The 12211-nt window shown below is 40.1% G+C and overlaps 1 protein-coding gene across 1 annotated transcript in view; it reads left to right on the plus strand.

Annotated features, from left to right (window-relative positions):
- The window catches only part of smtnl (smoothelin, like), a 31402-nt gene extending 19191 nt beyond the window's left edge, over positions 1-12211 (plus strand). Inside the window, exons 3-10 of the mRNA XM_071471691.1 lie at positions 3603-3684; positions 5122-5379; positions 5477-5539; positions 5623-5683; positions 5763-5909; positions 5993-6116; positions 8178-8329; positions 11384-12211. Of these exons, the coding sequence (XP_071327792.1) occupies positions 3603-3684; positions 5122-5379; positions 5477-5539; positions 5623-5683; positions 5763-5909; positions 5993-6116; positions 8178-8329; positions 11384-11510 (1014 nt within the window). The 3' untranslated portion in view covers positions 11511-12211. The remainder of the gene's footprint in view (positions 1-3602; positions 3685-5121; positions 5380-5476; positions 5540-5622; positions 5684-5762; positions 5910-5992; positions 6117-8177; positions 8330-11383) is intronic.

The raw sequence follows: 12211 nt of genomic DNA on the forward strand, positions 1-12211 counted from the left end.
CTCCCCTGTCCCTCTGTGCCATTTCCCATCATGCAATATAACAACTGTTCCCTTCTGCCTCCTTCACCTTTTCACACATAATGATATTTTCTCCACAAGTCCATGCTTTTTTCCTTTTTCCTTATTCTCCTCCAGGTGTTATCGCCCTCTTTATGAAATGACAACCCCCTAAATCCCTGACCATTCTGTCCTCTCTCTCTCTCTCTCTCACACACACACACACACACACACCACAGCAGAATTCCTATATGGTGACCTAAGCCAAACACACACACATTTACACACCCCAAGCCATTTCCGCAAGTGAGCACAGCATGCTATTTCACAGCAAAGACCAGCATATTGTTCTAGTGTGTGTGTGTGTGTGTGTAGACAGATATGGTCATAGCTTTAGGTTTCTGCCTTGCTAGAGGTTTTATCTTTTTGCAGGAGGAAAACTGAGATCTTGGTTCAGTTACTTTTACTTTTATTTGTCCATCTCTGAAATTTTGTGCCTCCAGCCCAAAACAACATTTAACAGCAGCATCGTTGTTTCTGACGCAGTGTCCCTGTTACTTTAAATAATACACACAACATCCAATGTGGATTATCAAAGGAAACCAGGATTTTGTTTGTGGACAGAAATTTTTGTTGTTGTTTTTTTGTTGTTTGTAAATGAAAAACTCATGTACCTCCTCTGTAGTGGGTTGGAGACAAAAATCTCAAGAGACAGATGTCTCAAATAAAATAAAAACCATCTGCATGACTAACTACTACCAAAAGACGTTTTTTTTTGTTTTTGTTTGATTGTTGTTGTTGTTTGTTCTGTAAACTCAGTGAATCAACCTCTTTCATGGTGTGATTATCAAACACAGTGAATGATGTCTAATCACTTTATTATAGGTTGTGTAACAGTTTGGTTCAACAAGCAAAAAAGTGATAGTTTGTTATTTGATGGATGGTTGTGTGAAGTAGTTATCTACAGTCAGTGTGTTACCTGCAGTACATTCAGATCAGTTCGCTGCCGGGACACCGGTGTTGTGTCAAAGTCTGTTCCCCTGTCAGATAGTGTTTGCCTCCCATTACAATATACATATAATATTATATATATATATATATATATATATATATATATATATATATAATATAATATATATAATATAATATAATATAATATAATATAATATAATATAATATAATATAATATAATATAATATAATATAATATAATATATATACACATTATATTACATATATATATACATTATATTACATTATATACAGTCTATGATTACAACCAACTCTGTTTCCTCTTGCCCCGCCCCCCGTCAGTGGTTAGGGTTAACGTAAGGTTAAAGGTTAAGGTTGAGGACCGGGTAACAGACTTCGTCAGGACACTAGCGCGGAAGCTGTGGACGAGCACATCCGCAAAAACGTATTTCAGCCACTTTAAAAATGCTCAAATAAAAAAAACTAATATCAGTTTAAGTTCGCGCTTTATTTTGACTATTTTCCCGCTTTATCTTCCTGTCAAACAGCACTTTCCTTTGGAACTATATTTTGTGAACCGTTGAACTACCGTATTCCTACACACAAGCGCAACGTATTACTCCGCAGATTAGCTGTTGCAGGTGCAGGTGTGCTTGCGCGTAGGGATACGGTAGTTCAACGGTGCACAAACTAGTTCCTAAGAAAAGGGCTGTTTGACGTAAAGATAAAGCGGTGAAAATATTCAAAATAAAGCGCAAACTTAAACTGATATTATCTTTTTTCTGTGGGCATTTTTTTACAAAAATGTTTTTGCAGATGGTCCCGTCCACAGCAGCTGTAGCTTCTCTAAACTGATGTGAAGCTACTGCAGGTGATGCGCTGACTACAGGTAAGTACCTCACACAACCACATGGATGTATTATAACAACATTTATGTATTATACGGTCTTATAATACATCCAAGACACAACCCCACGTCAAATAACCCGAAGTATCACTTTAAATTATTAGTTTGCTCCACCAGTCCCTTCACTATTATCTCTAAAAAAGAATTAAAACCGCTGTGATTTACATTCTTATATCATCAATAGATAAAATGACTGAGGTGTAATTTTAAGGTGATCTCTTGTATTGATAAAAATTATTATCAGAGCATTTTAGCATCTTTCAGCTCATTGTTTTGGTTTTAGCTGTGGGAAACTGTTTGCCTGCCCAGCGTCAAACACAAGACTGACCGACTAACTATTTTGTGAGTAGTGGAGAATTAAGCAGCTTCAGGTTTTCTGTATAATCACATCCATTCATTTCATGCTTTTCGACCAGATGCTGCAGCTTTGTGTCCAAACATGCTGAATTTATCTCAACACACACTCGATGCATCAGTGGTGAAATAATGTTCCCAGTCAAACACAATACAGGAATCAGCCCCGTCTATTTAGTTCCAATGTGACAGTCAAGTTTGAAACACAAGCAGCTGTTCATTGGTTATTTGTCTCCAAAGAGCGGAGGATCTCCTACACGGCTGCCTGAGGGCGCGTTGTGGCTCCTGAAAGCCTGTTAGACCCACACAGATACAACGTGACATGTGACCTCGATAAAATGTGCACAGCTATCAGTGCTGCACTGTTGACCTGAGCTATGTTGTTCTGTGACTATCAACACACTAAGCTCCATCTATCTGTCTGACAGGGCCACATGGAAAGTGAGAGCTTGACCCACAACGTATGTGGGTGGGCACCTAATGCGGTCAAGAGTTTGAGATAGAAGTATCTGCTGGGGAGGGTGATTAGCTGTTTTCATGTGGCTGATTGTGTTTGGAGAGAGGAAGGAGAACCTCTGTGGAGGATCTGCGCTGATCACAGAGACAGGAAATAGACGGGGTCACATACACGCTGAACTTCAGATGCTGATGATGTTTGACATTATAACCTGATCTCAGTCATTCTAGCAGTCACGCTGCCAGATCACTGGACGGATTTTGGCAGCCCTCCCGTCACTGAGCACGTCAGTGACAGCAGTGCCTGATTTAAAACAAAGAGGTCCCAGCTCTTATCACACGAGGGGAGATAGACACACAGAACAGAACACCCTGGTTCCTCCCACACCTACAACACGTCTCCAGACTCTGTGCCGTCAAATGTCCGACTTTGAAGTGCGTTGAGTTGTGCTGTGCTGATTTGTTTGTTTTGTCTGAAGCCGTGTCATAAAGCCCACATGTTGGAGAAAAGTCCAAAACCTGAAAAGAGTGAAATGGTCCAACGATGACTCAATAAGCAGTGGACATCTGGATTTCTTTTTTTGTTCAAACCAGAGGAACATGATTCCCTGACTCTTTGTCTTTGATCCAAACACAACTTTTAAGTGCTTCAGCATCTCAACACAAAATTAAAGAGGCAACAAGTAGAGTCTTTACTCTCCTGTAGTTAAAGAAATACAAAAGGCAATCAGTACAACTCATTAATACAATGATGAATTCACCAGGTAAGTCTCTGGCTTTCAAAGCTCGTTAAGTGTCGTCGAGGGAAACGTCTACTAACAGTCTCCAGTGAAGGTCAAACATGACTTCATTCTCCTTTAAAAGCAATGAAGGCTGTTAGTGTGTTGTTGTTAACTATGACTCTGTGTGTGTTTCAGAGCATTGAGCGAGAAGAGCCAATAGAAGTGGACCCCGCCCCAACACATGCTGGGCAGGAGAACGGGCATGCTGCTGCAACAGGTAACCACATTATAACTGCAGCCTCCAAAAGGTTTTTCTTAAAGGGACAGTTCACTGATTTCACACTTGAAAATCAGTTCACTCATGGGGAGTGCTGTAAAAACACTAGTATATTGTCTCCTGTGGCTCTGGAACAGATTCGTCAAGTCTGACAAAATAACCCTGTTGATGTCATCAGGATTATGGTTAGGTTTGTTTAGCCTGGGCTCAGAGACTGTAAATCTTAAACAGAAAGCCTGTGTCACAAACTTAAGGTCTGGAATTTGAAAGGCTTTGTTAGACTCTCAGACAGGGAGGGTCTAACAAAAACATGCTGTTCAGTTGCAATATGGGAAATGTAGGATCCCCTTCTTGGAGCTTGACCCATATCTGGGATTAATTTTTTCCCAGCCTCTGTTGCATCAGTTCCCCATTCTCTTTGAATTTGTCTTTTGTGTGTCCATCTTCATAGACATTCAATATTAAATCAGTGTAGAAAGGTGTATTGTATTTGTGGAGTTCTTAAAGGTCCCATATTGTATAAAGGTAGATGTCCATGTGTTTGTGATTATAAAGCAGGTCTAGGTTCTATATTAATACTGTGAAAGTATCAAAGCCTCAGTCCACAGAGAAATGCACACAGCCTGTATTCAGAAACTAAGCCTTAAAAGCAATCAGGACTTCTGGAACTTTGTGATGTCACAACAAAGCAGTCACTGCCCTCAGCCATGCCCCAAGCCCCGCCCAACTGGACCCACCATCCGACCTTGCAGGATTTGGTTTCTCCGAGTGTTTACCTGAAATCTGCGACATTTTCATTCAATCACTCAGCACAGCAACCGACTAGTTGTTGCTAAAGCTCCAAAGAAAAGCCTCAGACAGGAGATGTAAAACTACATTGTGATGGTTTTTGGTTCTTAAAATCACAAATATATCAACACTTCAAATAAAACACAAGAAAGCCTTTAAGCACCTTTTTAGCCTCATTTAAATCTTACTTTTTTCACTATAAAGTTCATTTGGTAAATGTGTTAGAAAACAGTTGCCTATATGATCTACACATCCAACAGATAAAGAGAGAGATTATAATTTAGTTGAAGTAGTGTTATTGTTCACCTTCCAATTGTAAGTCCCATATTCACTCATCTTTGAGCTCTGTTTTGGTCTCCACCAACTTCTTAGAAAAAGTCTGGCTCTTTAGCTTCTAAATGTTTCACTGTGTCCACCTGCTAGTTACTATGTCTGCTGTTGTTTGCAAGGCTAGTCATATGCAGTTAATGAGACCTTTTAACCTGAAAAAAATTAGTTTAATGAGAGTAGAGTTTGTTGGCTGAAAAAAAATCTCAGCTAAATACATACTATCATGATTTGATCAATTGTAAATATAAAATTATTGATAAGTGGCAGCTTTAAGCGTTTCCATTAATGTGATGACTCCAATTCTTTGTATCCAACTAGAACATTCACTGTTGGTGCACGGAAAGATCTCTCCACCCAATGACTTCCCACATGAGCACACAGCCCCTGTGGCCATGCGGATGCCCCACCTCCCCATCACCGCTACAACCAAGACAGCTGACATTAAGGGTTCTCCCGACTCTCCCAGCAGCCCCATTGGTTCTCGGCCCTCTATTGTCTCTGAGGCCTCGCCTCCTGGTCAGTCAACCGCTGCCATCAACCAGCCCCAACCAACAGAGGAGTCCCCAGTTCAATCAGGTAGCTCACTGTTTTCCTATTAAACATGAATGAAGCATGATTTAGTTCTTTTGGAAAACTTCTTAACTCACAGTTTCCTTTGTCTTTGTCTTGTTAGTATCTTCTGTGAAGACATGGACCCCTACACCTATCAGAGCCCTGGGATCCCCTCGTCTTCAGGGTGAGCCATGCTTTCAGACACATATCCTGTTTGACTGTACAACATTGAGGATATGATTTACTCTGAATGTTTGTCTTTTGCAGAGAAGGCAAATTCAGGCCCTGCTAAGTCTGTGACCTATTCAGGGCTACAGCAGCATGACAGGTGAGTGTAAACTGACTGAGGAAGGACATCTTTTAGGACGGGTCAAATATGTTTTGTTAACTGTGCTCCCCTCCTGCAGAGATGGTGGCACAAACAGTGACAAGTCCTTCGGGCAGGTAGGAGAGAGGAGGCGGGAACTGGTGAGGTCACAGACTCTGCCTCGTAACATTGGTGCTCAGGCTCGTCGGTCCATCTTTGAAAGACTGGACTCTGAAGCAAGTAACAGGTAAATGCAACTTAATGCTGCATTTTGGTAACATGGGAACAATGGTAGATACAGCTGTCTTATGCACCTCTCCTCCTGTGCAGCTGTCCCAAACCAGTGGACTCCAAACCCAAACTGAAGCGGTCTCAGAGTTTCGGGGTGTCCAGCGCCAGCAGCATCAAACAGATCCTCCTTGAGTGGTGCCGCTCCAAGACCATAGGCTACCAGGTAAAATAATATTAGTATCTTTTACCACATGACACGACACTACATATATTTTAAAGTTATATAGTATAAATCCATATTTTCTAACATATGTTATATCCAGATAAGTTCAAAGCTTTTAAGTGTTTTAGGTACAAATTGTATAAACATTGCTTCACTGCACCATTTTCCAGAACAGATCATAGCTGATTACCTTTGTGCCAGTTCATTCAAGTGTCTTCATTTCACAATAGCATGAAAATGAACTGGCACAGACTTGCTTGAGAAAGGTAACCCAGCATGTCTGGTTCTATTGTAGTCAAAGTCATGTCATTGTCGAATGGTAATGTAGTGGAAAACTGACGGTGTGCTCATGTCCTGTGTGGAAGTTTGAAACTGGGCTTTTAACCGGCACTACAACAGCAGCAGCCATGTTAATGCAAGAAGCTAATAAATCCATGCTTTCCATTTCAAGATGTCTTCCAGCTGTTAGTCCTGTGGCTTTGACTTTCTGGCAGGCTTTCAACTGCAGTGTCATGCCACAATAATGCTACTCTAACAAAAACAGATAAGTCAGAGATTTAAAGAGCAGTGTATAATCAAAATGATGGATGAACTACGCTGATTAAATCCTTACAAGTTGATTTTCATAGTATACAGAAATGATAAAGGAGCTATTTTGTTGCTAGTTAGTTATTTATTTAAATAAATGTTTTGAAATACATTTAAATGCTTTCTTTCAGAGAGTTACATGAGAAGATCTCACATCTGTGCATTAAGGAAGTGGAGCTGTTTCTAGCTTAGCTTATAGACCAGATGCTTGGCTCTCTTCACAGAAACATGCCTATCAGCATATCTAAAGCTCAGACATTATCACATTATATCTCATTTGTTATAATAATACACAACAGGAGTGTTTACTCCTGTAACCATAAACAGGAGTGGAGAAATGTGCCGTTGCCTAGAAATCTCATTGTGATGCGAGATTGTTGTTCTCCAAGAAGCAGCTACAGCATATAACTCCCTGTAAAATTATATTATATATTTCTATTACTGTAAAGGTTAAATGAAAAAGATACATGTCAAATAGTGAGCTTTTGGACAGAACTACCCATTTCCACCTGCTTCTTATTGTTATGCTAAGCTAAGCTAATAGCCCCCTGGCACTAGCTGTATACATATTGCACAGTTATGAAAGTGGTATCAATCTTCTTATCTAACTCTCCGAGGGAAAGTGAATATTTTCTAAAAAAATTGCATAAATTGTTTAACATTACTGGAAATGTGCCTATTAAGTTAGCCAAGGTAGGTAAACTTTTTAAAAGTTGCCAACAGTAATGAAATGTTTACAGAATTTGTTGTAAAGGGGCTAAAAGATTCAACATTCACAGTTTTAATTTGAGTATGTAAGGTAGAAGTAATCTGTTTTAAATTAGCATAGCTCATGTCTTTCTTATAGCTTTAACCTGTCAGCACACAGCACAGTGCTAATGTGTTAATTATCTACCTCACTGCAATAGAGCTATGTCGAAGTGAGTGTCCCTGTGAATTTAGGTGTGTATATATGTGACGGTGCAGGGCAGATGTAGTTCAGGTCATGGGTGAGTGCACCGTCACACCGCTGCACTCTGGTACTGTTTTCTTCACGGCCCTCTGTGCCAGCTGCTCCATGTGGCTCTGATTATAGGCAGAGCCAGCCAAAAGCCAAGACTCTCATTAACAGGGAGCAAACTTTCTCACACACACACACAACAGAGAGATGTTCATCCAGTGACTTGACATGTTGCTTTTCATTCAAGACAAACTCCAAACTAATAAAGGGCGGCCTTGAAATGACATGATTTTAAAAGCATGTAACAGACCAAAAAGCAGGAGAGCAGAGGAAGGTCTGTTTTATCCATCATTATTATGGGCGAGACAGTAAATGGGAAGATGGCTTCATGAAGCCCCAGCAAGCTGCCAGTCACTTTTACAAGTCATGTTCTTCTACCTACTTCTGTCTGCACACAGAGGTCTAAAATGACAGTAACACACGTGCACATTTGCCACATCATCACCAAAATCTCTTTTTTTGTTTCTCTGTAGAACATCGACATCCAGAACTTCTCGTCCAGCTGGAGTGATGGGATGGCGTTTTGTGCCCTCGTCCACTCCTTCTTCCCCACAGAGTTCGACTACACCTCCCTGTCACCCGCCAACCGTAAACACAACTTCGAGCTAGCCTTCGGGACTGCAGAGTGAGTGGTGACAATATTGAAATTGAAAAGCAATGCTGTTTTTCCAAGGATGAATCCTACTGACTCTGGTGAAAACAAAAAGTCTGCCACATGGTTGACATATTGGTTTTGTTGTGAAACATATCAGCAACTATTGAATGGATTGCTATAGAGTGCTACAGGGATGTTGTATTTTTGTAGGCCAACCATCTCCCTGGTTCCCTCAACAAAAAGCCAATTGGATTTTTGCATTTGCTTTTGTGTTTCTGCAGAAAATAAACTGTCACCACTACTAATCTTCCAACTTAGTTTAGTAGTTAGATTCAGCTCCTACTTCTTCTACAAACCCCTTCCTCTTACAAAGTTAGCAGTAGTTTGCAAAAGCACAAGTATTAAATACAACAAGGCTATGAAGGTGGACTGGTGAGTAGATCAGTGTTCGCTGTGATGACATTTAACGTTTAGCCACTTGTTAGCAACCAGCCTTTTTTAAGAGACGTAAAAGCATAAAGAAATCCCAACTTACTGACGTATTTTATGTCGTAGAATAAAACATCTTCAGTTGTGGTAACCACAGACCTTATTTCAGCCATCTAACTAAAACCCATTCAGAAAAACCCTGACTTCAGGATAAGCCAGAAGTGCTAAGATGCTAACTAATTTCTGGATTTTAGGACTCAGTCCTGCAACTCTATTGAACTGCATTAAAAAAATGTATTCGTCCAATACTTTGGTTTCATATTAAACACCTGCAACAATAATGATATTCCCATCAGCCTCAGTTGTGTTTAGTGCTAATTACCAAATGTTTGCATGCTAACAGGCTAAACTAAATTGGTCACTGTTTTATCATTTTGGGAAATACACATGTTTGCTTTCTTGTTGAGAGTGAGGGAAGCAGAGTGATACCACTCTATGGAGCATGTGTACAGTTTAGAAAAGTACATACAACAGGTTCATCTGTGTGTTTTATTAGTACTGGTAAACATATTTTTGAACTACAAAGAGAGTCAGCCCCCTGCTCTCAGTCTTTATGCTAAAATAGGCTAACCACTTCACAGCCCCAGTTGGAAGCAGGGACTTTGTGGCAACTGCTTCCGACCAGGAAATAGTTCTGCACATAACCCCCCACCCCTAAAATGAATTGCAACACGTTGTTTTTCCTCCTTGGGTTTTGTACAGCTTCAACAAATGAGGTGGTTCATGTTAATTATTGAGCTTCCGATGTGCTGGTAGGTGGATGTTTGAAATCTGTGGACAGAGCTCAGCTGAAAGCTAATTTGCCTGCTGTCTGTGACTTAACGTTTAACACACAGTCAATCTTCTCATCTAACTCTCAGCAAGAAAGTGAATCAGCTTATTTCCTCCCAAAATGTCAAACTACTCCTTTAACTTCTCATCACTCATTATGCAACAGCACAAGCACCCATTTGTTAACTGGGAGTCAGTTGTGGTTTCTGAAAATTGCTGAATCAGCTTCAAAGGATTTATGGGCCTTGACTGCATAAACAATGAAAGTCTTTGCTTTGTTGTGGTTGAATGTTTCTTAATTTGTTTTCTTTGTCGCTTTGATTTTTATTGCCCTCTGTGAAGTTACTATTTTACATCAGAAAACACCATACACACAGTTTATATGGTGATCCTCCTCCCTGTCCTGCCTGCTTCACCGTGCCCTTGTCTTCTGTGCGTTTGGTGAAAGGTGTGCATTCCTTTTGCCTGACTGCACAGCTCCACGGAGCCCGGCCTGTTGTTTCTTCAGACAGACACTGTGCTCACAGGCTGCATGCTACAGATCAGATCTGGATGTGCACATGCTGTGTGTCAGGGCTTAAAGATACCACTTGATTTATGAGTGTGCTATTCTTTTCACACTGCTGTAGAATTAAGCTGATTTGACTGAAAAACAGTATTCACTTGGTCACAGAATCAATCCTTCATATACAGTGGCAGCTTTAGATTTGACCTCTTAAGGAGATCACAGAGTAGAGACTTATAGGACAATAAATAAATGTATATGATTTATTGCATGCACAGTGTCCTTTTGTCCCCTCAAAACATGTTTGTTATCAAATGTAAAGGAAAAATTAGTGTTTGCATCAGAACTATTGGATATGTTAGGCTGAAATTGGCTGTTCTGTGAAAATGTTATTGATATGGCCACCTCTCATGAGGCGTTAATTCAATCAACAAAAAATTAATTAGCAACCATTTTTGTACTCAACTAATGAAGTCATTTCTCAAGCAAAAACATTTTCTAGTTCCAGCTTCTCAAACATGAGGCTTTGTTGCTTTTCTGTTTTATATTATTATAAACTGAATATCTTTGCATTTGGATGAAAAAAACACCTTCAACTTTAGAAAACTGTGATTTTCCTGATATTTCCTGATATTTTATACACCAATCAATAGACCAAATGCCCTTTAAGGCCCATATTGTAATAAAGTGATATGTCCATGTGTTTGTGATCATAAAGCAGGTCTAGGTTCTATATTCATACAGTGAAAGTATCAAAGCCTCAGTCCACAGAGAAATGCACACAGCCTGTATTCAGAAACTGAGCCTTAAAACCAGCCGTCAGGACATCTGTAACTTTGTGATGTCACACGAAAGCAGTCACCGCTCTCAGCCACGCCCCAAGCCCCGGTCAGCTGGACCCAGCAGCTAACCTTGCAGGATTTGGTTTCTCTGAGTGTTTACCTGAAATCTGCTGTATTTTTATTAGATCAATCAGAATAGAGTGTCAGATCCTCTCTTCTGATTGGCTCATCGACCTGTTGTTGCTAGAGCTCCAGAGAGAAGCCTGAGAGAGGAGATGTGAAACTACATTTTGATGGTTTTTGGTTCTTAAAACCACAAATATATCTACTTATGGAGATCAACACTTCAAATAAAACACAGGAGAAGTGTAAAGTATGGAACCTTTAAACTGTATGTTGTTTCATTGTCCATAAATGCTCTTTATCTATGTTTCAGCCTGACAACGATGAAATTATGACTTTTCAAAATGTCTGATGCCGTTTTACATGCAGCTCAACGCCTTCCCTTCTGACTTGTGTCTCTCTATCTGTCTCCAGAGTGAAGGCAGGCTGCGATCGGCTGATCGAGGTGGACGACATGATGATCATGGGTCGTAAACCAGACCCCATGTGTGTTTTCACCTACGTCCAGTCCCTCTACAACCACCTGCGCAAGTTTGAGTGAGGCTCAAACGTCTGCGGTGTGATTTTCTCCTTTCAGACTGAGACTTTTTCAGCCTCCTCTTCAGGTGTTCAGCAGCAGCAGGATCTTCATTGTTCGACCCAACTCTGAGCTGAATGGAGATGCTGAACTGGCTTAGTAGCACTTTGAAAAGACTTTGCTGCCCCCTGGTGGTGGATTAGTGAACATTCCTGCAAATGCTGCAAGAAAAGTGCTCACAGTTTGGACATTGTTGGGGAGAATACTGCGTATGTGTGTGTGTATTCATGCTGTAACACTAGTGACACACAAATGTCAGGGCTGGTTTGTCGACAGTAGTTTTTATCTTTTATTTTATTTGTATGTGTGTGTTTGTGGCTATATTGGACTAAGAGTTGAAATGTTGCTGTGTTGTGTAAATCTTTATTATCACCACAAAATTAGTGTCAATATTAGACTTTAACGTTGCACCAGAATTGATGTATGTTTCACAAATGTCACTGAAGAACTAAAATTGTTTTTAAAAATTGACTCTTGGTTATGAATTGTCTCATGATAAGGCAAAACACACTGTGTGGTTAAATATCTTATAGCAACAAAATATACAGGTAAACAAATGATGATGAGCTGATTGCTGAGTAATTTTTACATCCACACATGCTTTAATATTGTGTTGAGATGAGATATGGGAAATAAGATCAATAAAATGTGCTGTTTGACCTAAA

This window comes from Trachinotus anak, unplaced genomic scaffold, assembly GCF_046630095.1.
Source record: "Trachinotus anak isolate AG129_WGS33_773 ecotype Australia unplaced genomic scaffold, CSIRO_AGI_Tana_v1 ptg000034l, whole genome shotgun sequence".
In the NCBI taxonomy this organism is placed as follows: domain Eukaryota; kingdom Metazoa; phylum Chordata; class Actinopteri; order Carangiformes; family Carangidae; genus Trachinotus; species Trachinotus anak.